A 26957-nucleotide genomic window follows, 5' to 3' on the forward strand; every position below is an offset into this window, starting at 1 on the left:
TCTGGTTACCAGAGGCATGGGTGCGGGGGTTAACTTGATAATTAAACCCAGTGACGGCTGCGTTTCATTATAAGAGTGAAGTTTAAAATGATTATTATACAGGAAATACACACCATCTCAATGGTTTGGTCAGAATGGTTACAAGTTTAGGGGACTTAAACACAAGATGATACCCGTGTCCCTTTTGTGTCCCAGCTGGTCTTTGTTTGGGATGTTTCCGCCTGGTTAACTTCTGAGCTCTCAGTCAGAGGTGGTTGCCTTTGTCCTGACTTAGTGACGGAGCTCCTGAGGATGGAGGAGACAAGGGGGAGGAGTTTTGGTGAGACCATCTGTTGCTGAGACAATTCATCTCAGCAACAGATTTATACCCTCCAGCTTCAGACACTTTACACACACACACACACCCACACACACACACACACACACACACACATGCTTACATACAAAGACACAAACAAAATGGACACACACATCTGATGTTGGTGGTCTTGAGCCACTGGAGAACCAATTCTACCAATTTAAATTTACTGGCTAATAGTCATGTAGACAAATCACTGTGTTTATTTAAAGCAGACCTAAAAGTCAAAATGTTTTCAGGACGTATCACTGGCTGCATATAAAGATGGACAATGTGTCTCCACTATTTACCACTGTACAACAATACAGCCAAAATATCTTGGATCCAGGTATCACCATCTTGGTCATTTGGAGCCAGAAGTGGAGCCGTGGTACCGAGTTCCCGCCTATGAACCCATCCTACCCAGTCGTGAGCAGTGTAATTGATCACAAGCACACCGACTGACACACACAGCTGTCAATCATGATGTCTAGCATCAAATAACTTACTAAAAAAAAAACCTATTAGAAAAATGAACACTTGAACGTACATCAGTGTGACAAGAATTACCTAAAATGACAGAAACCATCCTTGGGGAAAAATGTATTTTGCATCTATTTAAGCTCCTTTTCCATGGCTCAAAAAACCTTACTAACACCTGCTATCAACTGGCTTTTGTATGTAACATGAAAGATTACAATCGTCGCTCACACCCGGGTCAAATGACTCTGCAGTAGTCATCAGCTCTGATTAGCAGTGATGGAAATACAACGCCCGGATGAACAAGTTAATTTTGGTCCCTTTACCAGCAGGATATAATGACACACCATCAGGAAATACCATCCGTTTCTGCCTAAGCAGCATTGTTCCAAATTAGTCTGCACCAAATCTGAGAGAGAAAGACTGAATAAGTAAGGGATAAAAAGAAGTAACCACTGTAACATTTTCACTGGCCTCCATGCTGCTTTCCACTGTTTACTAACCTGTTTAACATGACACATCAGTAAGAAGAAACAGAAAGGAATACTCGTCTGCTGCAGTTTTCCTGAGTTTAAGAACCTGTGTGCACATGTTTATTTGGGTGGAAAAGGGGTCTTTTATATTCTAGTTTGGCCCATGTTCCATCTGCTGACACAGAGGGGGCGGGGTTTATGACTTGTACTGCAGCCAGCCACTAGGGGGCAATTGAGATGTTTTGGCTTCACTTATGGGGAGCTGTCATGTCATCTATCTTTATATACATTGGGATAGAGTGTTTTTTATACGTAGTATGACTATTCCCCACAGCTAGTGGTCTTTACTGCTGACTCCTAAAATATGCTAAAAATGCTTGTGGCAAAAAAAGGCAGAAAAAACGTCAAAAAGGCAAAACAAGGATCATAAGGGTGTAACATCGTTTAGAGGGTAATGGATATTAAAGGATGCTGGAGTTGTTCCTAATGACTGCCTTTCAAGTTTATTGATGTTAGTAGTTTCTGTCTATAGTTTTGTCCAGTTTGCTTTTCTCTCTTTTACTTCATCTTTCTATTTTTGAATATCTCTGAATTACTATGCTAGATTGTACAATAAATGAAATGCAAGTTGCTATTTTGGGATGTAGAATAATGTTACCAAGTGTTAAAATTAATAAAAACTTAAGTAACAAAAAACAAATTTGACTGACTGGTAGAATCTGATACATCTGTAAAATATGACTACTACAGCTTTTTTGCCTGTTAAGCGACTACTGATTTGGCTGTTTCTGCACAATGTTGATTATAGTGCCTGGTGGGCAGATCTCCAGAGAGCCAGTCACTCTGCACAGACGCTGGTGCAGCAAGCCAATCCAGACTTGGCATCTTTATGGGCCAGCTTGTTGCTGACTTTTGGTTTAGCATATAGTGTTGAGTCATTTAATTAGCCAGATATTATGTGAATTATTGGGTCTCTCAACTCCTGACCTGTGTGCTGTGAGCACGTTGTTTGGATAGTTTTATCTTTCTGTAACCATAAAATTGTTACAGGGCATCTCTTTGTTCGTGTGAATGGAAAACCTCTGAGAGTCTGACTCAGCAACTGAACCATTCAATCCTGGAAAATTTTCTTTTAATATATGCGTCACTGAAGTTGAAGCAATACCACAAAGTGTTGTAGAAGCACACAGTATTATGAGCTTTTCTACTGCTTTTCATGCCATGACTTGCCTGTTTTACTCACATGGGATCTACCTTTTTGTTATTACCTAGTCCATGCACATTTTCTTTTTACTTTGTCAGCTCCACTGTTGCAGTTACAAATACTAACAGCCTCTACAAGACAAAAAGTACCAGCAGTATTCTGCTGAGTCCCTGTGATTTCCAGTTACATAACAGCAACTGATCTTCTTAAAAATCTATAGAGTAAATACGATTAATCTCCTCACTGGACTTCAGCAGACTCACGTGAAGCAGCTTTTCCCTGAACAGGCCAGGCTGGTACCAGGCAAACACAGTCGACAGTCGGTATGGAAGTCACCAATCGTCTCATATTAAATGGAAACTGAGATTATGTGTGGCCCCGTGGTGGAGATCACCTCTGTTATATTGGTGTACTGATGTTTCTGTTTGTCTACCTCTTTTTTCCAGACAATGGGAGGTGGGACATTATCAGGTGCCTGCACTCTTCCTCTTTCCCCTCTCACCCTCCCCCCAGCCTCCTCTTAATTTACACGACCCCCTTTATCCCACTCTCCGCTCTCCCCTGTGGTTTTAGAGAGCTACATTTAGCTGTGCTCCATTAGCTGACTGGAAGAAAAAAAAATCCTAGATGATGATGGAAGTAGGTTTGCAGACTGGTTGGTTGGACTGAGTGACCGTCTGTCCAGAGAGGAAGCCAGGATCACAAAAGAAAGCCCAATCATCACTCTTAGAGGCTGAGCAAGTTAATTTAATGGACTTCTTTATTGAGCTTATTTCCTCTTTGTCTCTGTGATCCAGCAGTGTCTTAAGCAGATTGCATTTCACCCAAATATCTAGTGTATTAAACAAAAGCATCTCGATCTTTGTTCTGACCCTGGTGGCAAACACATTTGTGCTCCACGGATGACAGTGTGTGTGCACACGTGGCAGCCTGTTGTTAATAGTTAATGAGGATTGATGTCTGGAAGTGGTGACCTTGTATAAGGTTTCCTAGTGGAATCCATGCATATTGATCTCTTTAGTTTTATGCTCTATTGGACACACCATTCCCTTTCGCTACGTGTTTTCCTCGGGCCACTTCAATGGTGGTGATGATTAATGGTGTTTAGTCAAAGACAGGATTCTCAGAAGAGGTGGTGACTTTCTTCAAAGTGCACATCCTATTAATCTCACACTGAAAACCAAAATGTTCAGTTTGTGTTACATGATTTGTAGTCGTGTGACCGTATACTGAGGAAATCCAAACTGGCTTGACATTTCGGAAAACATACGCTGTCTGGTTTTCTTGCATACAGGAAAGTGAGTGAAGGTCACTCTCATAACCCTTCATAAAACCACAACATTTATTTTTTGCATTTAAAAAACAGGTTTAAACAACCCCAGATATAACAGGTTAACTGGTGAGCTTTAGAGATGCTTGCAAATTTTGTTACCTTCAGAGTAGAGCAGCCATGCTAGCTGTTTTCCCTGTTTCTGGTCTTTATGCTAAGCTTAACTAATATTAAAGGTTATTTATATGGTAATCAGCAGCAGACAACAATTTTCAATGGAAAGATATAATGGCGTCCTAAGCAGAAATGAAGTCACACTACCTCTGTGTGTTGTAATCTCAGCTTCTCTGTTCACTGTCTGTAGACGATCTGGCCTTACATGCATGTTAGTGCATGTGAGACCCTGTGTTTATCCTACTGGCTAGCATCGCTCTGCACTGCGCTCATGAGGTGGTTACGGGGTTTACTGATGATAACAGTGATGACCTGTTCATTCATTCTCATTTTCAGGTCGTTACATACTGATGGTTTTTCACTCTCCCTGTCCTCTCATGGCGATGTAGGGGCACCCTTTAGCCAATGTGACACAAGGCTGAAACCCTGAAGAAGAGTTTGGTCGATACGCGTAGGTCTGTCTTGTTGCCTTTGCTCTAATAAAAGTTACTTTATATATATATTTTTACCTGAAGACGGAGTGCCTCAGTTTTTTTCCTTGGTTGTCTGCATTTTTTACAAACAGCAAGACTTCCTTGGTTTTTTGTTCAACAAGGCTGAAACACATTGTATCTTGTGGTAAATGTTGTGAAACGGTCATGGTTAGGTTTAGGCAGCAAAACTACCCAGTTGGGTTGAGAAAAAAGATCATGTTTTGGGTTAAAATAAGTTTGTTTGTTACATTACGTAAAGAAACATGACAATATCTGTGCCTGATGACTGTAGCAAATTATGTAATGTTACATTAAAACAACACTGAATTTTGGTTTTACACAAGACATGAACTGGGATCTTCTGGATGAAAGTCCGGTTTTGTTTGACCCATCTCCCCAACGCAGACTTTCTCATTCTCTATACTTAAGTTATATGCTCTTAGTATCAGGTATTGTAACGGATAGATTTACGCTGGAGCCTGGTGCATCTTATAAAGAGATATCATATGCTAAGCAGTGTGACTAAGCGTTGGTATTTCATCCCCTAGTAAAGAGAACAGGCTCGCAGTAGTCATGGGTATTAAAATGTAGCACCGCACCTTCAGTCTCTCCCCAGGTTAACACTGTAACTTCTGTCAGCATTGTTGCAGCTGTTAGCACTGTTAGCTGCTAGCCACTGGCTCAGTCACCTCCATGTTGAGAACTGTGTGCTGTGACTTCCAGCTCAGACTCTGAACCATAGATATGCTCTGAATGTTGCATACAGCTCCCTTAACAGACAAACTTGTAAGTGGTGTTGATCTATTCGTCTGACTACCAGATGGTTTTTAATACTTTATATTGTTTAACTAAATGCCACATTTATTGTTGTAGGCTGTGGCAAATGTGGATTTAGTCATCCTAAAAGATTTACAATTTAGACCACACAGGCGTTCACTCTTCTTCATAACATAACAGACATTTAAAGCAGCCGGTTCTATAAATGTATCGTCCACCGCTGTGAGGAAATGACAGTCAGTCTGAGCAATCAGCCTCAGATTCCTGTTATTGCTCCTGGTTACTGAGCTGCTAACAAACATGTCTGGGAAGGTCTGTGACTTCACATGGATACACAAACACAGGACAGGCCGCCCAGATCAGCTGTAGTGCTGGTGTTAATCTCTGTCTGGAACAAGGATCTGGTCTCGGACAATAGCAAGAAGCATGTCGTGGTGTGTCTGATTGAAATATAGAAAAGAAGAAAGGATAATGGGCATAGAAACATTTGCATTGGTTGATTTGCTAAAGTGGCAAATGCTCATTTAGGTTAATTTTCTTCCATTTTATGGAGTAAAGTAGCCCTCACAACCAAAGACTGAAAGACGTTTTGACAGATTTACCGTGTGTGTGACTCTGCTTGGTAGTTTTAGTCTCTGACACACCCTCTGCATACAGGCCTGGCAAACAGCTTTTCTCTACTAAAGGGCAATGACAGTTTAATAAGAGGATAGCTGTGCCAGTTTAGTGTGGTGAGGGAGCAGCAATGTGGCAGAGAGCGATGAGCAATGCTGAGAAAGACAGAAAAATGGCGAAAAGGACACAAACCAGAAGACATAAGCCCTGCGTTTTTTTGAATATCTTTGCTGTCTCTTCAGACTGAGCAGCTACTAACTCACCTGCCACATTCACATTACACCTAAATAGCTAGGAATATATTTATGTCTGGGTTGAGCTTTGTCTTTCCCTCAGCAATCAGTGAAGTTCCTAAAGTGCGATTATAATGCAAATGTGCAGTACCCTCTTCCTCACACAGCTGACTCCAATATGAGCTCTGTGTCCAGATGCTAATGGTGTTTTTTTTCTACCTATTGTGTTGCAGGGGGCCTGCGTCTGGCTGAGACACAAAGAACAGCTCCTCCCTTCCACCGTTAGCTCTTGTGATGATTCGTCCTTGGTGCTCACCACCGACTATGGGAAGGTAAGAAGAGTTCTGTTTCCCTGCTGAAGGGTTAAAGCTGCCCATGAGTAATTTTAAACCACCCCGAACTCTCATCTGCACAGTGTCTTCACCATGAAGCATTTTTCATTGTTTTTTGTTCCCACATGATTTTGTAAACCCCTTAAAGCCAAGAAAAAGTAACTACTCACACATTCAAGTCATATTGATGCATTTACAGGCGTTAACTGATATAGGGTGCAAGTAGAGCCTCCCTTCCGTCTTTCAGTTGTAATATACAAGGTTATAGTACAACCTAGGTGGGAAGTGGGCCAGTGTGTATGTGAGAAGGTTAATTGTTTGCACACATGTGTTTCATCTCGGGGCACAGCGATGGGATCAACACCTTTTGAATAAAGTAAGAATGACAGGAATGGGCTCCTTGTGTCAAGTCACTGGCCCGAGCTTATCTGTTTGGCAGAGCATGGTGGTCTTTGTGTCTGGAGGAAATCCTGTTAGAGAGTGAGACGCGAGAGAGACATAGAAAGAGAGAGAGAGGGGTGGCGATAGACGGTTAAAAAAATAGTTTCTCTGTCAAATGTCTGTGGGTCAGAGAGTAGGTCAAAAATGAGCTTCCAGGACAACTCTTATCTTGTGGGATGTGGGATGCATATGATAGGTCCACATTTGCTCCTGACTGACTGTCCAAACTCAGCGGCAGATCTTTGGTCAGGTCAGGGTTTCGGGAAGGAACAGGATAGGGCCCAAGGACTGACTCTGTCCGCTGGATCTCAACGTGTAACGTCATTTTCATATCCAGAATCTGTCACACAGCCATCACCCCAACCACAAGCCATGGTTATTCCCTCACTGGAGTCCTTGACTGAAAAGAAGAGTGGCATATGAAAGAGAGGTCACCAAGCTGTTGAGGAGCAGCATGTGTGTTCTTTGTGGAAATTAAGGGCATTTAGCTGAGAGATGGCTCTGAATGGCTCTTATTTTCACATCACGTGTGTTGGTTAGCATGGCGTGGGCTGAGAGTGGTGCGTTATAGGTAGAGAGTATAAACGATGTGTGAGAGGGAACATATGAACTCATCCTGGGCATATGTGTTTGATGTTCCTATGGTCAGTGGTAGGGATTCTTGTGGTGTGAGAAGTCCACCATGTGTTGAGAAAGGGGCAGGGATGACTCCGACCAACGGAAACACCATCGATCACAGCGAGGAAGGATTCACAGCACAGGTCAGGGGGTGAAAATGAATCAGACCCCACTTCATCTTCGTTATCATGTTAACGTGACTGGAGAATACCACAGGGTGTTGATCTCAGTCCAAACACATTTCGCCACCCTCAGCAGGATTTAAAGGAATAACATTTTTGAATCGTGGCTTTGCAGCTGAACTAAAGCTGCACTGTTTCATATGATCCTCACAAGCAAGCTCAGGATGTGTTGGTCATCTGCAGACATATGGTCTAAAGACTCTGCAGAGAATGACAAGAATGTGAGACTGGAAAGCAGACTGTCTCCACCTTCAGGATCGCTGGCTGACCTTACGTGATCCCCACCTCCTGGATGACATATCTGCTAAGGAATATTTACATTTCCTGATTTAGCTGTAATCTTTATAGCCCAGCTCCTTTAGTATGTTAAGGGTATTTGTGTGTGTGTTGTCTGTCTTTGTCTGTGTCCTGGTGTCTTTACACCCGTGCGCAGTGTCAGAGGTGGTTTGGTAAATGTACCCCGGCAGCATTTTCCCCTCGGGGGGTGGGATGTACCATTATTCATTGCTTCAGTGCTCACACCAAGGTGCAGCTCCCTGCCTGAGTGCTAGGGCTTGCAGACTTGAGAGTGTGTCCTCGCCCCGCACTGCCTCGGCTTTAACGGGCTGACCTGGCTGCTGTCACATTAACCGTCATATCAGCATTCATCACTGTCTCGTCCCCGGTGCACCACAGACCTGAGTGCACCAGTAAGACACAGCAGACACGCTGAGGCTGAGATGAATGTCTTGTGGCTTTGTGTGTATGTTTGCATTCATCTCTGTGTGTGTGTGTGTGTGTGTGTGTGTGTGTTTTGTGGCCAGATGGCACCAGCTGGATTAACAGTGTGTGAGTTATCCCCAGAGGGGCGCACATGTAAAGAAAAGCAGGAAGAGGCTCCGTCACCTGAACTAAATAGCTCCTGCTGGTGATGTCATCTTCGGCTTACTGGACAATAACACTGAGACTGAACTGTGTCAGTCTAGATGTCCCAAATACCATTATTTTGCACCAATCATCTGACATATACAGTGTATAATATTGCTTTAGCTCATATTTTTAGCAGTTTTAAAGCAAACGCAGCAAAACTATGCAGGCGTTGTTTTGGTATGTAATACAAAGCACAAAAAATTAGTCCACTGGTCTATTATGAAACAATTATTGAACTGCCCACCTTGTGATAAAAGAATGACCCATTCTCCTGAGCCATAGCCACCCCCAAAATTCAAGCAACCTAAAATGCCAGATATTCTCCACAGTTACGGTTTCTAAATTTTGAGGATGTGTTTGTTTAATTTGATGTTCAACAGAAAATCTTTGGGTTCCCAAAAAAAGCCATTTGATGGTCGGTCTTTGGAGAATTATAATGGCCGCTTCTTTCTTACTGTTTTCAAATCTGAATCAGTTAATCAAGAAAGTAATCAGCAGATTAATTACTTATAAAAATAAGTGTTCATTGCAGCCCTTTATTAAAACAGTTAATATCAACACAATAAACAAAGCCTTTCATTTACTCTTTGGTCAGATGCTTTCCTTTTAACGTCCAAGTGTTATTTCTGAAGTTGTCCGTTGCCTGCAGCCATGCAGTCTCTGAGGTTTAAAATAGGTCATTGATGCCCCCTCAGTTTTTGCTGGATTATTGGTCAATGGAGCCATTATGAGAGCCTTTTATGTGAATGATGTGTATTCACGAGTGCGACCACAGAAATGACATGTACACACAAACATTATTGTGAGCTTCTCTGTGTGTGTGCTAAACATGTTTTTAAGATTTTGATTTGGCCTGATTTTTGAGCAATGAAATGTAAAACTCTCTGTGTTATTTATCTTTACAGTTTCCCCCATTAATAAGCCTAACTCCTTCCTCCCCCCATGTCTCGGGGGTCTGGGTGGGAGGTGGGATCCCCCTTCAGCAGATGGATTCACTGCAAGACAGAGAGAGAGTCAGACAGAGTAAAAAAAATAAAGAGTCAGGGAGGCAGAAGCAGACAGTGATAAACAAGACTGTGTTTGTGTCCACACGGCTGTGATTTTCTATCTGCCCATGTGTCATTTCTAAAGGCTTGAATATATCTGCCAGTAGAAGACCACAGAGCCACAGAGCCACAGAGGCGGGCCGCGCCTACTTGTGAATATTCAGCAGAGCTGGTCAAACAAAGCAGCAGCAGGGTGTGGTTTCAGTGAGGAGGACACAAAAGGAAACAGCGCTACAGCTGCAAGAAAGTTTCAGATTCAGATGGTTATTATTGTGTTTAGAATGTGTCACTTTGGGAAAACCTTGTATTTCATTTGAGTTTGATGCATTTTAATTAATGAAAAGGCAAATTTTGTCTAAAGGACAGAAAATGATCATAATTTATCACAGTTCACTTAAAAGGAGGGCTGCAGCTAACAATGACTTTCATTACTGATTCATCTGCTGATAATTTTCTTGATTTATCAGTCTAGAAAATGCTAGAAACCTTTAAAAAAATGCCCCTCACACTCACTGAAATTCTTGTTTTGTCTGAACAACAGTTCAAAACTGAAAGATATTTAGTTTATTATCACATAAGACAAATAAGAACAGTGAACTCTCACAAAGAAGGGACTGGTACCAAAAAACAGGTGATGTTTTTGCATGAAAAATGCGTAATAAATTGTCAAAATAGTTGTTTTAATCAACTTATTTTTTATATCTAATAATACTAGTACTGTGAATGTTTTGTTTCCCTTAATATTTAAAATTTCCCTGTGTATAAATAAAATAAAATACTATAAATACTGTATATATCATACCTTATTACCATTGATTTCTATTATGAAGTACAGTATGTCAAAATTCAAGATTTATGGATTATATTAACAATAAGTTATCTACCTGAAACCTTCTATCTCCCATTTTGAGTATGCATTCTTTTGGAGAGGACCAGATGGCTGTGCACAATGGTTTGGGTTTTTATTTTCGGTAGTTTTATTAGAGAAGGAAGAAAGAATATAAAAAACAATCCAAAAGAAAAGGAGACACTAGCAGAAGCAACTGGCCATCTCTCCCTCTTGTTTAAATAGCTAAGACTCAAAGAAACTTCTGAGTTTCATATCAGCTTAAGTTTGGTGTTGTTGACTTGTCTGCTCTGTGTCTGGCCTCGTGGCCGGCAGCGTAGTGTACTAGTGTCAACACCAGGCTCCATTTGGAGAGGATTGATTTTTACTGTGAACAATTTCACCAATCAATTATGAGTCACATGTCGTTATAAGCGGCATGAAATTATCTCCAGCCATCATCACACCACTGGAATCATTAACATTGATGAGGCTGCATCCCCATGTGAAACATTGCAATAATTGCCTGACATGCACCGACCGAAATCAAGAGCAGAAATGAAGTAATCACTTTAATTAGAGCCCATTTGTGCTCAAAATAAACTGTTCGCTCAGTGTGTTATGATCGTGACTTCAGAGCACAGTCATGGATCCAAACTGTGATTTGTGTTTTGAAAGTGAACATCATAAGAGCAGATGTTACATCGCTGCTGGGTTAGTCAGGCGGTCATGACAGCTCTACAGCTCCTGTAGGAGAAATGTTCCAGTATGTCTAATTGTTATTATGGACACTAACAGAACATTATGGCACCTCCTAAGGATTGAAATGGAAATATCAAAGAGTACTAGTCTGCGTCTAGACCTCATCTGCTCTCTTGTTCCATCTTAGTTTCTTGATAGCAGTATCTACTTGATGTTGTTATAAATGTTGTAAATCATTTGGAAAGAAATAATGGAGCCCAAAATAAACACTGATGAGAAATGCTGTGTCTGTGAACAATGAAACCACGTGCTAAAAGACCTCAGTGGGGGCAAAACAGAGGAATGTGAAACTCTTTTGATGCTGGAAACTCCAGCTCAGTTTACCCTGAGCATCTCTTATAATGTTTCAGGCATGAAAAGTTTCCCGAGGCTCATTCTGTGAAGTCTGAACAGGAATTCATCCAAAGAAGATCAAAAACAAAGCTCACATCATGTGATATAGAGACAGGAACAACAACACACACAAGACTATCTGCCCACACACATACATACATACATGCACACACGTGCTTTGGTGATATATATTTTGTCTGCTGGAGGCGTGAGGGTGCTTTCCAAGTATGCAGCTCATTGTGTGTTTGGGTAAAGCAGCCATATTTGTTTTCCTCCTGTGGAACTTGAGGAACCCGTGGAACTTCATAGCAGTCGAGAGTGTAACATAGACCTGTAGCTTCTCCTAGTTGTTTGTTATCATGCATTATCTTTGCTCTCGGCCACCTCAGCGTAACTTTGAACCTGTGCTTTGGGAATGTGAGGAATGATAACACACAGGCGGCAGAAGATGTATCCCAGATTTCTTTGGTTTGTTTGATTGAGGGCTTGACTCAGTGTCTCTCCATCAGTGTCAACAGAAAGTGAACACTGAACTCAAGTGAACTCTATTTTCCATTTCACAGTACATTTTTGTCTATTAAATGAAAAGTATAAACAAATGGAAGAATTAGAATAAGGCACTTCGGCGTCTCTCTTGCTTATGAGCGTGCCTTCCACATGTTTACATTGACAACAATGAATTTAAGGGCGTAAGAAATGTGCCATGTGTCAAGTTCCTTAAACCTGCATTCTGTCTAATGGCCATCAGAGGGCGACTCCGCAGGCTGCAAAAGGAAGTCTGATTATATGTAAGTCTGTGACAAAATGGCCCTACTTCTTTCATTTAAAGTAAAATAGATGATAAAGCAAGGGACACCTCAGGGCGTGGCTGCCTTGTGATTGACAAGCTGCCGCCACAGCTGTGTCTTCAGTTTCTCATTCAGAATCACTCCTCGCTCAATTTGGTCACTTCTTGCTCCAAAAAACCGAGATGTCGACAGTCAAACAAGAGGCTTCTAAATAGGAGTCTACAATCGATAGATGACATCACATAGGCTGTAACCGCTTATCCTGTTGGGGGTCAGGGGGGGCTGGAGCCTATTCTAGGTGACAGTGGGTGAGAGGCATGGTACACAAGTATGCAGGTCGTCAGACTGTTGCAGGGCTGACACATAGAGACAGACAACCATTCGTGCATATGCGCAATTTAGAGTCACCAATTAACCTGCATGTCTTTGGACTGTGGGAGGAAAACGGAGTACCCAGAGAAAACCCACACTGACATGGGGAGGACATGCAAGCTCCACAAGCTCCTAGATTTGAGCCCCCAACCCTGGGTTCGAACCAGGAACCCTCATGCTGTGGGGCAACAGTGCTACCCACTAGTCTTTGAATAAATGCTTACTCTATTCAGGACCCTCAGGGGTTCTGCTGCGAGAGCCTCTCTTGGTCCAGTATGACCCCGTGCTTAATACTAGCTTATGGTGGCTAATGTTAGCAAATTTAGCTAACCGTAGATAGATGTTGCTGTGCCATGACTCTTCTATACTTGTGCTGTTACATTTTATATTTACCATTATGCAAGTGGAACTTCCAGTGACGCGATGGTCTTGCTTTAAAACTACAAGCAGAATCTTTAACAGGAGATGCTTTTAATTAATATTCTGTCCACTTGAAATAATGTTCGGATCGAAGATAAAGCTTTTGGCCTGCAGATATATTTTTCTATGCTTTTTTTTTTCACTCTCGCTCATCTCAAATAAATACAGTAAAATATGGTTCTGTATGACAACACTTTAGGCAGTAATCCACCGGAGCCCAGGTGTTAACAATGACATTAATCATATTAAGTGAGTGATGTCATCGAATGTAAGATGATTTTACTGATTCAGGTTGTAAAACAAATGAAAAGACTGTTAGATTTATTAGTCAGTACGACCCTGCCTGTTGAATCAGGGCCAATTTGCCAGAGCAGAGAGGGTGGGGTTAAAGCCAAATGTTTAGGGACATCTGGCTCTGAATCTGCAAGCTTCTGCTCAATGGATGACATCACTGCATGTGCTGTTTTTTTCTCCCTGAGGTTGTCTTCAGCCTTTCACAAACCTTATAATACCACAAAAACATGTTGCAACCCACTGATGACCGCATTGTTATTGTGCTATCGCCTCAGTGTACACCCATTCTCTAATGGCCGTGTAGAGCTGAAATGGATGTGGCTGCCAGACCAGTTTATCATTTCATATACTGAGAGGGCTCTTCCCACACTGTTATACAGATTCACTTTAGTTAATGCAGTAGATGGAATCCACACCAGCATATCAATGCAAATATTTATACAGTATTATCTTTCCAGACACGTATCTTATTCTTATGCAGCTGACTCACATCTTATATATAACTATGTAGTATATGTTTAACCTATCAAATGATTGTGTGCATGAGAAGAGGAGTTTGCGTATTACATTATAGCTCAGGTATAGAGGCATATTTGATTTGACAAACTGACAGTAATGGAAGGCCTTGAGGCCTTTTCATGATGTCACTGACTTTGTTAAAGCTGCAGTAATCAGTATTTTTATATTAACAGTGAGTCAAATTACTATGTGTAAAAGTGGCAAACAGTATTGGCTAGATGTGTCAATAGGAAACTCAGAAGGTGATAATATGTAAATGGTGTGTTCACAGCTTGTTCGGCTGCCTTAAATGGCCCAAAAGATAAACCAATACTGCCTTATATATGTAAATGATTTGTTAATATAAATGGCTCTATTCTGAAACATTACTCATCCATTGCATCAAGTTTTTGCCTGTAATTGAACCCGCCTGCTACACCAGCAGTACGTAATGATTTGGCCAAAATGTAGCATGTAGCATGCAGTATGCAAAGAAAGTAAAATCTACAATATGCCAAAAATACCTTATTGCAGCTTCCAAATAAGTTCAAAAATAGCTGCCCACAGACGCCATAACGGGAGATATGATGAACTCACTGTCTTTGGTTTAGTTTTACTCACTGTTTGATGATTGAGGGTGCTTCGATTGATTTTAGATTTGACTGATTTGCAGGATGTGTGGAGAGTTGCAAGATGACACTATGAACTGATTTTCTTCACTGTTGCGTAAAAAAAGAAAAGAAAAGAAAAGAAAAATCCCCAAATAAACAGGCCTTTAAAAAAACAAATGTCAAATCAATGGGGTATTAAATGACTTAATTAAACAATAAAAAAACTAAGAGTAACCAAACACACAGCAGTTAAAGACAATAACCCTGTGGGGTCTTCCTTGTTCCACACTCACCTCAGCGCACCTGCCTGTAATTAAAGGTTGGTCAGGTGGTGCATTAGAGTGACTCAAAAATAATAGGAAACTAGGACTTGCTAGAAATGGCTCTAACATACTTGGATGCCTTGAATCTCCAGTATGCATCAGCCCAGTCTACCTTGCCTACTGTATCACAAACAGTCAAAACAACTGGTCGTTTAAAAGTGGCAGACAGCAACACCCTCGCATCAGTGGCAGACAAGGAGGAATATAAATGTTACAGCATTTCTGTTTTTTCTAATTTAATTGTGCGAGGAGAATTCATAATTGTGACAAGGCTACAGCCTATCTAACAAACGTGTAACTACATTTGTCCTACTACCTATAACAAAGCCATAATGTTTATGTTAAACCTGCTAAGATAATGTTTGATATCACAAAGACAGCAACATTTAACCTGAGTGAGCCGTCAATAAGAAAACAACATGACATACATACTGTAAATCTAACGTTAAGTTGTATTTTTCGCTGCCTAAAACCAGAAACTGGCAAAGCCTGGCCAAGCAGAATACATCGATTCAAAGAAAGCCTTTCTTATCTCAGATTCAGTAGTTGTGCCTTCAAAGAACCAACTAAACCCGTCTCAAGCTTCATCTACACTCAATCAGCAGCTTCTCTATGCTGACTCAGCAGTTCTGTGCCAACAGAAATGCACTGGGACACCACAACCCCCAGCTGCTTGTCCATCAGTATTAATCTACACACTGCTTCCCATCAAGTGACCAGCACAGTTGTAGTGTGTCTTTTCTCTTATCTGATGTCTCTTCCATTAGAGTTGTGATAGACAGAAAGTCTGCGAGACTCTCTCCAGGTCTGTGCTGGTTTATGAGACTGTTTTCACCACCACTATAGAGACACTGGTTCTTATCATTCATCTGTTCATCTTTCTCACCATCTCCCTTTTGATGCCTTTCATGTCAACACTTGGCCCCCAGTGCCAAGTCAGCGACATCTCCAATCATCACACTTACTCCACTGCTGTATCTTATTGGCCGTTTTGCAGGAATGCGACATGGTGAGAGATGTTATATACAAGTGAATCAAACAAATACAGGGAGAGAAGTCCGGGCATGAGTCAGACAGGGGGCTCTCTATCTGACAGGTATGCTGGCAGCAGGCACAGACAGGCACTCATCAGGGACTCGATCTGTCATTTTGACCTCAGTTATTCCTGTATCATCGCTTGAATCTGCCTGTCATTCATGCATGTGTGTGCCACGGTCACAGTGGAAGAGTCAGATTCAGATCTGTGTAAACTTGTCTACCTGCCCTCCTCCTGCATAAGTGCTGCTCAGACCCTGAGGCTGTGGTGAGTGTACTGGAGGCCTGTGGCTGTCTGCTGCCTTTGTCAGCTGTGATGGGATAAGTGAGCGTAAAGTTGTTGCCTCTGTAGTATTAAAGATATATATGATGCAGTTCACCTTGACAGTAATCTGCTATAGTATTGAAATTTTAAGTCTATCTATTTAAAAGTGTATCGCAAGGCTGGCAAGCACTATGTCAAACTACAGAGGTCATATATTTCATCTATCTATCTATCTATCTATCTATCTATCTATTTATCTATCATAGATATCTCTGACTTGATTTTCTAAATAATTCTGTATGTCATCTTGTTTTATTTGTCTGTCCTTGGATATTTACCCTTGTTCCTATCATTATTGTACCTTTAATCCACTCAGAGCTGGTTTGGAATACACACAAACATTTTTGTAATGGTGGATTTTTACTCTAAATGCGCTCATAAATCAGCAGCCAAAAATGTGTTTGATTGGGATATTAAATTATGTGTTTTTTCCCGTCCATTCCAATGGACAAAATTCTTAATGCAGAAATCGGAAAAAATAATAATAAATGGTCCTAATAGACCTTTTTCAACAAAAAACATGAGATCATTTATTTTTCATGAATGTTTAACTCATATCAATGAGTAAAGCGATGCTTTAAAACATATTGCATAACTATTTTGTGTTGTATTCGTCATCTCAACTCAAAATTTCCTTTATTTCTGAGGTATCTCCCAAAAACAGTATGTTGAAAACATCCTAAGATCAATATTCAGTGTATATAATCAATAAAATGCATTATAAGCTATTTTTTTCTTTAGATAATATATATATACACATTATTTCCTCTATTCATTTTCTGGTGGCATTGAGATGTACTGTCCACTGACTGATAACTGATATTTTTTAAAAAGTCCTGAGGAAAACCTTATTTTTTTGACATGTTGAAGTAATGTAACTTCTCACACTGACTTTAAACACTGTTTAAACACAAATTATTTACTTTAACAATATGATTAATAGTTTGAAACGTGCCTTGTGCTTCGTTTTTGCATCATCGTCAGCTATGCTTGTGAAAAATGGGTGCATGGCTCTACTGCAGTCCACTTCAGATGATGTGGAACACTGTCAATGGCTTAGAGACATCCCATCAAATAAATCTGTGCACTTGGGTGGAGTGAGAGGACAGTAATCATAGATCTAGACATGCTAGAAAAGTTACGTCCATTGGAATGGTTTGGGGATCTAAATGGTTTAAAGTCACTACTGTTTTGTTTTTTTGCACCTATAAATAATTACAAAAAAATACTCATCACATTCATAAAATGAAAACTTAGACCTCATACCGCTTTCCCAGTCCTTTCTATACTGAAACTGAACTTTTGTATTGTTGACATGACATCCAATTTACAAAAACATGTTTAGTAAAAAAGAAAAAAAAAAACAAGTCTGAGGAAATTCTGAATCGATAAATTGATTCATTTATCAAATAAAAAACCTTAACTGGTTCTACTGCTTAAATGCATTTAATTATCCTCTCTGCCTTAGGTTATTGAAAACTGTTTTTAAGACATTTAGGCAAGTAATTGGCTATAAAATAATCAGATGATCAATAATATAATGAAACCAATAATTGGTTGCAGCCATAATGTATTCAACTGTCATCCTTTCATTTCAGTCCGTTAATTAAAAGCAGCAGGGGTGTGATTTATACACTGGACTTACAGTTATTGTGCCGATCCTCACTGCTGCAAAATGATACATTTTGTACCGTCAAATTAATAAAGCACATGGCTCATGATGACCCTCGGGTGCTGCATGTTCATGCTATACAGGCCACTGGTTTATATGATTTAAGCACTGACATACAGGATTGTGAAAGCTAACTTTTTGACGTGTGTGTGTTTGTGTTGTTCCAGGTGATCTACCTACAGAAGGCGGAGCTGAACAGGGAGACGGTGTACCCGATGCACCCCAGCAGCATCCATGGAGTGGAGGACATGTCCACACTGGCAGAGCTGCATGAAGCTGCCATCATGCACAACCTCTTTCTGCGCTACCAGAAAGACAACATCTATGTAAGCACATCGTCTTTATCTTTGAGCACATTTACCCTGTACTACCATGGTAGTGCAACCTGTGGGTCCACTGTCCGGTTAAGGGGTGGGGTTTTTCATATTTCTGGGAAATGGGATGTTCAGCATAAGTAGACTGAGAAGCCAACTAGCATAAAGCTGGCATGGTTGTAACCAGTGGATTCCTTATGTCTTCAAGTTTCCTATGAGCTTAAAACCAAACACTACATCCTTTCAAGACAGTAATGTTGCCTAAAGCGGATTTATACTTGTGCGTCAGCTCTATGCAGAGCCTACGCCGTAGCCTACGTACATGGCCTTTGCCATTGTGAGCACTTACACTTGTGCAGTGGTGAGTCTGTGTCACTCTGCAGTTATACCTCCAAAACACTAGTTGGCGATGGGTTCCTATGAAGTGCTGTGAAGTTTAGTTGATTCAAAACACACATCAAACATGACTTAATAGAGACAATTTCAAACACAAGTACACAAATCCGCTTCATTATAACTCGCAGCATTCACAGACAAAGCATTTGTCTTTATCTGGACACCTTTTCCCCACAAATACAACATGCTAACGTTTTTAGCACAAGCCTATGGCATTTTACATTGTACAAATTGGCCTTGCGACTAGCAAACTTTTCCTCTACTCATATGAAGCCAGGGACAACAGCAACATTTAAATTAAGGTAAAATTTGCAAAGTTACAAAGTTCACTGACAAAACAACTGTGTTATACTAAACACGTTTTTCTAAAAATATAACATGCTAACGTTATTAGCATAAGCCTACGGCATTTTACATTGTATAAATTAGCCTAGCATTAAGCAGAGATTTCCTCCGCTCAAGGATTTCCTCCCGCTTAAGGATGCTGCTTGTGTCATGGAAGAGGTTATTGTGAGGCAGATAAATGCAATGCAACAACAAGATCTGTTGTGTTTTGAGTAAGGAGCATGGCCCACATTTCTTCTCACATTCTTGCTATTTCTCTGCAATTCCTCCTTTGATTGTTCTTTGTAATGCATGTTAAAACTGCACAGCTGAATAAAACAAGTTTACACACTGTTTCTTGGTCTTGTCAGAGGGCATTGTATGGAAATAAGCTCTACAACTAAATTTAACAAAAGCAAGCAAAGTAGACTAAAGATAACAATCCTGAATAACTTTACTTAACTAAACTCACTCCTGGAGTGCACTGCAGAGTTTTCAGAGTTGGATTTTCCTTCAACAATGCAAGATTTCAGATGTGTTTTTCTGGCCCTGTCTCACTCCCAGGATTATTTTCAGGGCAGAGTCCTGAAGTCCTCTTAAAACACCACCCAGGCTTTATTAAAATAATCATTCCCCACACAGTCACATGGTAACCATGTTTTCTGAAATCCTATCTCCTAATCTCGTCTTGGAGAGTTTGCACCAGTGTGTCTGTATGGTATCGCAGAAAGATATCATTGTAAAAAGATGACCCACAAACACACTTTTGTTAGGAACTTTCCCCAAAGCGCATTACCCGAGCCGGAGCAATGGATCCTAAAATACTACCAGCTTCTCTGCAAACTAGGCCATATGCAGTACTCTTAGAGTATTACTGGCTACAGGTACTGTGTCACAGGAAACTGGGTGAATCTGCTGAACTGGTAGTGTTAAGAAATTGGAGTGTAGATCAGAAACATGGGTTCAGTGTTTGCACAAAGTGTACAAGTTGCGTAAGTATCGTAAAAGTATTCTGTCATCTTTCACTGATAATCTGCATCTTCCTTTGATTTGTTTATCCTCCTCTTTCTTCTTCTCTTTCTCCTTTGTACTTCTGTCTGTTCTTTTATCTCCCTCAGACCAACATAGGTTCAATCCTGGCGGCAGTAAATCCCTACAAGCAGATAGCAGGCCTTTATGACGGTACTGCAGTCGATCTGTACAGCAAACACCAGATGGGGGAGCTGCCTCCTCATATCTTTGCCGTGGCCAATGAGTGTTACCGCTGCCTGTGGAAGAGACATGACAGCCAGTGTGTTCTCATCAGGTGAGCATCCACATTGAAATGAGTTTAACAGGTTTAAAAGATTCATTTATTTGCCTATTTATCTCTGTGTCTTTGTGCCGTCAGTGGGGAGAGTGGTGCTGGAAAGACGGAGAGCACCAAGCTGCTGCTGAAGTTTCTCTCAGTGATGAGTCAAAACTCAGCAGGTGCTCCTGTGTCAGAGAGGACCACCAGGGTGGAGCAGGCTCTCGTCCAGAGCAGGTACTGTTTGAACCCCGACCTCTGACCACAAGTCTGTGTTTTATTCAAGAAGCAACACCTGAGGTGCTTTTCATTATGTTAAGTTTTCCTTCACTGAATTCTCTTTCTTCCTGTGACCCGGAAATCATTCCCCCTCCAACATTTTGGAGAATCTTTCAATCTCTTAAATGCGTCTTGAGGAGATGAGGAGATGAGGAGAGAGGAGGGTTCTTTAGGAGCCTAGAGTGAGGAAACATAGGTGTATCCTACGTGGAATTCTTCTATCAAGCATGACGTAGAAATGCTGCACCTCCACATGTGGCATAGTAACTAACATTGCTTAAGACTTGATGCTGTGGAACCAAGGATGTGTCGTGTGGCAGCTTCGGCTCCTAAGTCCTTGCATCTTTTCCTTGCATCTCTCTCTCACATCCTTGCTGGGAGGAACTAAGACATGAGGAAAAGATTTGTGTGAGGGGAGCAAGGAGACATGTTAGCATAATCAAAAGCACCCTTATCTTGTCCCCTTTACATTTGAAAAGTTTCGGCCATGTTTTCTTTGTTATTATTAGTGATATTTTGTATATGCTCATTTTTAGATTATTAGACCAATAAATCATAAACCTTTGGCACTTTAAGGAATATTTTTTAATCATCTTATCTGTGATACTTTGTTTATTTTAATATGTTTTGTTTACATAATAGTTTTAGTAATAAGCTATGTTGAATGTCTGTCCTACACTGTGATGTTCTGCAAGTTTTTAACGTTTGTTGTAATGCATCTTGTTACTCGTGGATGTCATCCTTGTGATATTAAACTGTATTTCCTTGTAATCATTAACAGAGTCTCCACCAAAACTGCAATCTCTTCAAAAATCTCTAAAACATCTTTTTGGCCATCACATTCATCAGACATTCCCGTCAAACACAGTAGAATTTAGGAAAGGACAAGAAAGTGTTATTTTGTTTAGTAGCTCTTTGGGGCCACAATACTGATCAATATGCTAAATTCCTTTCAAATATCAAAAATCTTCTCGTCACTGATGCAGTTCAGGGAGAGTATAGAAGTCAAAATTCATGATAGACGAGTAAATATACTGTTAGAGTGCGTACTTTCAGTCAGGTTGCATAGAATCTGCTTCTGGATCTTGATCAAGATGTAATGATGGAAGATCTGTTGATGTAAAAAAGGCTTCCTTATTTGACTTGTTTGATTGTTTTTCCTCTTTGCAGCCCCATCATGGAGGCCTTCGGGAACGCTAAGACAGTGTACAACAATAACTCCAGTCGCTTTGGAAAGTTCATCCAGCTTCACTTTTCCCAGAACGGAAACATTCAGGGTGGCTGCATCATTGACTGTATCCTTCACTGAGATGCACCGTAGAGAAGTCACATGATCATAGCGTCTGTTTTCAGCACACGTATTCACTGTAAGTTTAAATTGTTCTCCTTGACTTTCAGTCATCAGATTTGCTGGAAAAGGTAAGTTTGGGTTGTTTTGAAACATTCAGTAGAAGGGGCTGAATTGATGTTGATGAATCAGTCATCAACACGTTTCATCATTTCTTCTCACCATCTTCTCCTCAAGAACCGTGTGGTTCGACAGAATCCTGGAGAGAGAAACTACCACATCTTCTACTCTCTGTTAGCAGGGGCGGACAGAGACCACAGAGGTTGGTTTTTACAGAGTTTAAAAGAAGACACCAAGTTTCTGACCACAACAGTTGACTAATGCCTAAAATATCAGAATTATAAAGACATCTGCTTCACTCAGCTCTAAAGGAAATGCAAAATAATTTAATGGTGGGCAGCCAATCTGAAATTTTGTGTAAAAAATCAGTCAAATAAATATGAAGAAATCCAAATCCACAATTTGAACAAACAGGAGCTAATGCACAAGCTAACTATTCTTTGTTTGTTTTCACAGGAAAGGGTTGAGATTGGCAACAGAATACATAAAATCATTATGCTGTTATATGTGGTCATATGTCTCTTTACATCTCTGTTGCAGACATGTACCTCCTGTCCGAGGGTCCTGAGTCGTACCACTACCTGAGTCAGTCAGGCTGCGTGCAAGACAACAGTCTGGATGACAAGCAGCTCTTTGACAGTGTGATGGTAAGTGTGTGTGTGTGTAAGTGTTGTTTCACCCCCAGAGGGCGCCATAAGCCTTTATCAGGATTGTAACCCCACCTTTCCGGACAGACTTCCAGAGAACATGAGCCTGAGGGGAAACATGTTATTTAATTGTGTCATGTCACATTTTGAATCATGTTCATATAAGCGGTTTATAGCTCCAAGGGAAAACACAATCATGTTTTCCCTGAATGGCTCTTGTGTGTTTCTGGTGTCGTTACAGTGACATGTTGTCTAACTTTGTCTTGTGTCGCAGGAGGCCCTCAAAGTGATGGAGTTCACTGAGGAGGAGATCAGAGACGTGTTCAAGTTGCTGTCTGCTGTCCTCCAGATGGGCAACATTGAATTCATGACTGCTGGCGGGGCTCAGATCACCTCCAAAGGGGGTAGGAAAAAAAAAAAGAGAATATTACATAACAGATCTACTACACAGTGCGTGTTAGACTGATCCTGACAAAAGTGACACACCCTCAGTCTGTTCCTCAGAAGTATAAAAATATGAGATGCCAGGAATGCTTTATCGCTTTGATTACTGAATAATTTCTTAATAATTCCCAAGCAAGTTTCCCAGAGAACTGTGTCATTTGATACTAATTATAGTTATTAGTCTGCAGTCTGTTAGTCAGTGCACAGACGGTCAGATAAACACCACAAAAGGGTTTTCTGCATTATCAGTATCTGTATAAGTGAAAGGTGTCTATAGTGAATATAGCTTTTGTATTATTTTATTTTTAATTAATCTTATTTGTACTTTTGTCATGTTGACTTGTTACAGGTTTTATTTATCACTCATTTACTTCCTTTTCCTGTACTTTTTACTTTTACTTTTACTTTTACTTTTGACTTTGAAGGAAATTCCCGTTTTACCTGTAATTAATACTAAATTATATAGTTATTTCTAGGATATTTCCTAAGAAATCATGGGGAAATTGTTTAATGATTGCAGCTATATCAAAGCGTCTCTGAAATTACCCATTTCCTTAGAAAACCAAAGTATGTTTAATAGGACTGCAACTAATGATTATATTATTTCGCGATTAATTTTATTAACTTTTATTTTAGTAAATTATCTATCAATTAATCAATCAGTTGTTTGGTCTTAAAAATGTCAGAAAATGGTGAAATATGTCCATCAGTTTTTCTCAAAGCTCAATATGGCGTCTTCAGTTGTCTTATTTTGTTAACAACACAAAGATATTTAGTTCACTGTCACAAATATTCACATTTAAGAATCTAAAATCAGATAATTTTGATTTTTTTTTTAATAAAATCACTTAAATAGATTAATCAATTTTCAAATAAGTTTGTGTTTAATTTAATAGTTCATAACTAATCAATTAATCAGTTTATTGTTGCAGCTGTATTGGCAACCAGACAAAGGAACAACTAACTTTTTTACCTTGTGAGCTAAACATAACAGCAGTGATAGGGAAATGTGTGATGAGAATAAAACAGTTGCAAACGACAGCTTGAAGTGGTGGATCTAAAATGTATGTGATGTTTAGCAAACAGTAGAATAAAATTTAATCTTTAATGCTATTTAGGGAAAAACATAGAACATTCGGGCTGAAGTGGTGAAGAAAAGTCCAGTTCAAATGAGCGATTGTTTCTGCTGGAATTTAATGCAGAAAACCTAAATATATGCAGAAAACCTAAATATTCTAAAACAGATAATTAGCTCACCGCTGATGCTGGACCACTCTGCTGTACTCCTCATGCCCTGAATTTGATTGACATTGCACTAGCAGACAGAGCTCTGAACAGGCTGTAACATGAGCTCAAGGCTCCTTTGTTCGCTGTGTCTGACCTCTTTTCCAACAAACCAGTGAACTACAGTGACTGCAGAGCGCTACAACCCAGCCAGCAGAGTAGAGTTTCCTATAGACTGTATAGGATCACTGTCTATATGTCACGTCTGTTGTTTGACATCAAGAGGAGACACCTGAACACTGCACATACGCCACATCTAATGCATTTGTGTGTGTGCGCGTGTGTGTGTGTGTTTCAGTTGTCAGTAACGTCAGCGAGCTGCTCGGCCTGGACTCCTTCCAGCTGTCAGAGGTGTTGACCCAGCGCTCCATGATCCTCAGAGGAGAGGAGATCTGCTCACCACTCACTGTGGAGCAGGTAACAACACATCCAGCCTCATTACAGGAATCACACAGCTAACACAGCCCCGTTATGTCCCAGATTTCAGGGATTGTTCTGACGTCTGCTCTGTCTGTTTTTCTTGAATTAAAGACACTGAAAAATACAGTGGGTGCCTGTTTGTTGCCCCGTGTCCTCACCCCCTCTCCCTCCCCTGTCCTGGTGACACACACACACACACACACACACACACACACACACACACACACACACAGCCTTTCTCCGCTCCTCTCCCCCACATGCCTCTCCAGATCCCTTGCGTGACTCCCAGCCATTTCCTGCTTTTTGTCTGCCAGATTCCTGGCACAATAAAGCCATCGTGATAGTGATCTGAGTCAAAAGCACAATAGAGGCAATGACTGAGGGTGAAGTGAGAGTCTTCTCCTCTGGAGGCAGCGCGGCCAGGCACCAAGACGTTGGCGTAATAAGCCTCTCTCGGCTTCACATGTCTGTAATTAATGTGAATATTTCACAAGTCTTCATGTGCTGTTATCCTTTCCACCATACGCCACAAGAACATTCTGACGCATGACACAATCCTTTTTGGCTGAGCTCAAGCCTTCGGCCCACTCACGCATAAATATCAGCGAATATGCAGAATGGACCTTTACTATTATCACAGCGACACGAAAGTCACAAGAAAGCTTTTCATCAGCAGACAAAGACCTTGTGCTGTCACCCTGCTGCTGCTTGTTCTGCCTGGCCTTTGAAGCAGCTTGTCTCTTAATAGACTTCATTATTCCAGTCCTGGAGTCGGTAAGAATGGCTTCTTCTCACAGCGGCCAGGGGTCACCCACCCCACGACTGCCTGCACTAAGCCCCTCCCACCCCCTCATCCTAGACAAACAGCCATTCTTCTCACCCCTGTGACGGAGATCCTGGAGCCACCGGCGCTCTGTTCACACCCGCTAGTTGCAAGAGGTGACGGGGCATGATGGATTACTCAAAAGCCCAGGAGCATTGTTGCCCCCCAAATACAGTACACACCGCCACACTCTTGTTTTGTTTTCAGTTCAAGCACAATGCCTGTGGAGGAAGTGTAGCTGGCAAGCTCAAGCTTTTTATACTCGCGCACGGATGGTGTCTGGCTGGAAGGCCGACTTCTCGGCAGCTGGAGAAAATCAGAGCTGGGTCAAACGGTGAAATAGATTTAGTCGCTTGTTTGACTTGTGTGCAGAGTGTTCAATTAGTGGAGTTTGTCACAAATTACAACAGCTGTAGAAAAGATGAGTCCAAGATTATGATTGAAACAATTATAACTCATACTCTCTTTTACTGGAGCTTAACGCAAAGGGAGGCGTCATTTCCTGGTGCTGGGTTAAAAAATTATATAATAACAACTAGTGCCTACAGTGCATCACCCTTAAGATATGCAGGTGATAAACGGCATTGTCTATTGTGCAAACAGACGTCGTCTTACCTGCTGCCTGCAGACAGACGCCGACATAACACGTCTTTTGTTTTCAAACCACTATTTGTTTTATGGGCACACACACACACACCCCATTACAATCAAACCTGTCGTTGTTTTTAACAGCTTTAACTGCCATCTGATAGAGCAGACGAAATGTATATGGTGATGTGCTGTATGTGGTGTTTAGCATACAGTCTGCAAAGTTTCCTCTCTTTGTCTCTTATTATTTATTCCTGCTTTGGTAGCCATGGTAACCCTCGTCTCTCCGTGTCATGATTCACAGGCAGTGGACTCGCGGGACTCGGTTGCCATGGCACTTTATTCTCAGTGTTTCTCCTGGATCATAATGAGGATCAACCAGAAGATCAAAGGCAAAGATAACTTCAAGTCCATCGGCATCCTGGACATCTTCGGCTTTGAGAACTTTGAGGTGAATGTTCACTCGTCTAATTTAAGCTTTACTCAGTAAAATACTTCACTTAAGTCAGTTGGGTCCTACATAAATACAAAATCCTGTCAGACTACTAACAGGTTTAGTTATTTCATGTGGCAGATTACAATATTTAATTGTTGTCTGTTTATTTAGACATTTATGTTTAAAAATTTAAACCAAATTTCCAGGGGCTTTAAAATCATCATTCAAAACTTGGTGAGATCACTTTACTTCTGAACCAGCAGGATTTTGTGACATTTAAATCTTAGTCCAATATGCAACTTACCAGAGGTGTGGACTTGAGTCAGAGTTGAGTCACAAATTTGATGACTTTAGATGCGACCTGACAGAATCAAAAAAGACTTGCAACCTGACCTGGACTTTAACGCCAGTGACTCGTTGACAAAGAAAAACTATGCAGTGGTCAACAAAGGACGAATTGCGATATGCAACCCGTGCCATTCA

At 40.8% G+C, this 26957-nt stretch overlaps 1 protein-coding gene across 1 annotated transcript in view; it reads left to right on the top strand.

Annotated features, from left to right (window-relative positions):
* Positions 1–26957, top strand: part of myo10l3 (myosin X, like 3) — a 70146-nt gene that overhangs the window by 12290 nt on the left and 30899 nt on the right. The window contains exons 2-12 of the mRNA XM_078174450.1: positions 6270–6368; positions 17991–18149; positions 19976–20163; positions 20248–20382; positions 21595–21719; positions 21830–21843; positions 21950–22034; positions 22373–22479; positions 22754–22883; positions 24506–24624; positions 26343–26489. Of these exons, the coding sequence (XP_078030576.1) occupies positions 6270–6368; positions 17991–18149; positions 19976–20163; positions 20248–20382; positions 21595–21719; positions 21830–21843; positions 21950–22034; positions 22373–22479; positions 22754–22883; positions 24506–24624; positions 26343–26489 (1308 nt within the window). The remainder of the gene's footprint in view (positions 1–6269; positions 6369–17990; positions 18150–19975; positions 20164–20247; positions 20383–21594; positions 21720–21829; positions 21844–21949; positions 22035–22372; positions 22480–22753; positions 22884–24505; positions 24625–26342; positions 26490–26957) is intronic.

Source organism: Epinephelus lanceolatus, chromosome 14 (assembly GCF_041903045.1).
Source record: "Epinephelus lanceolatus isolate andai-2023 chromosome 14, ASM4190304v1, whole genome shotgun sequence".
NCBI lineage: Eukaryota > Metazoa > Chordata > Actinopteri > Perciformes > Serranidae > Epinephelus > Epinephelus lanceolatus.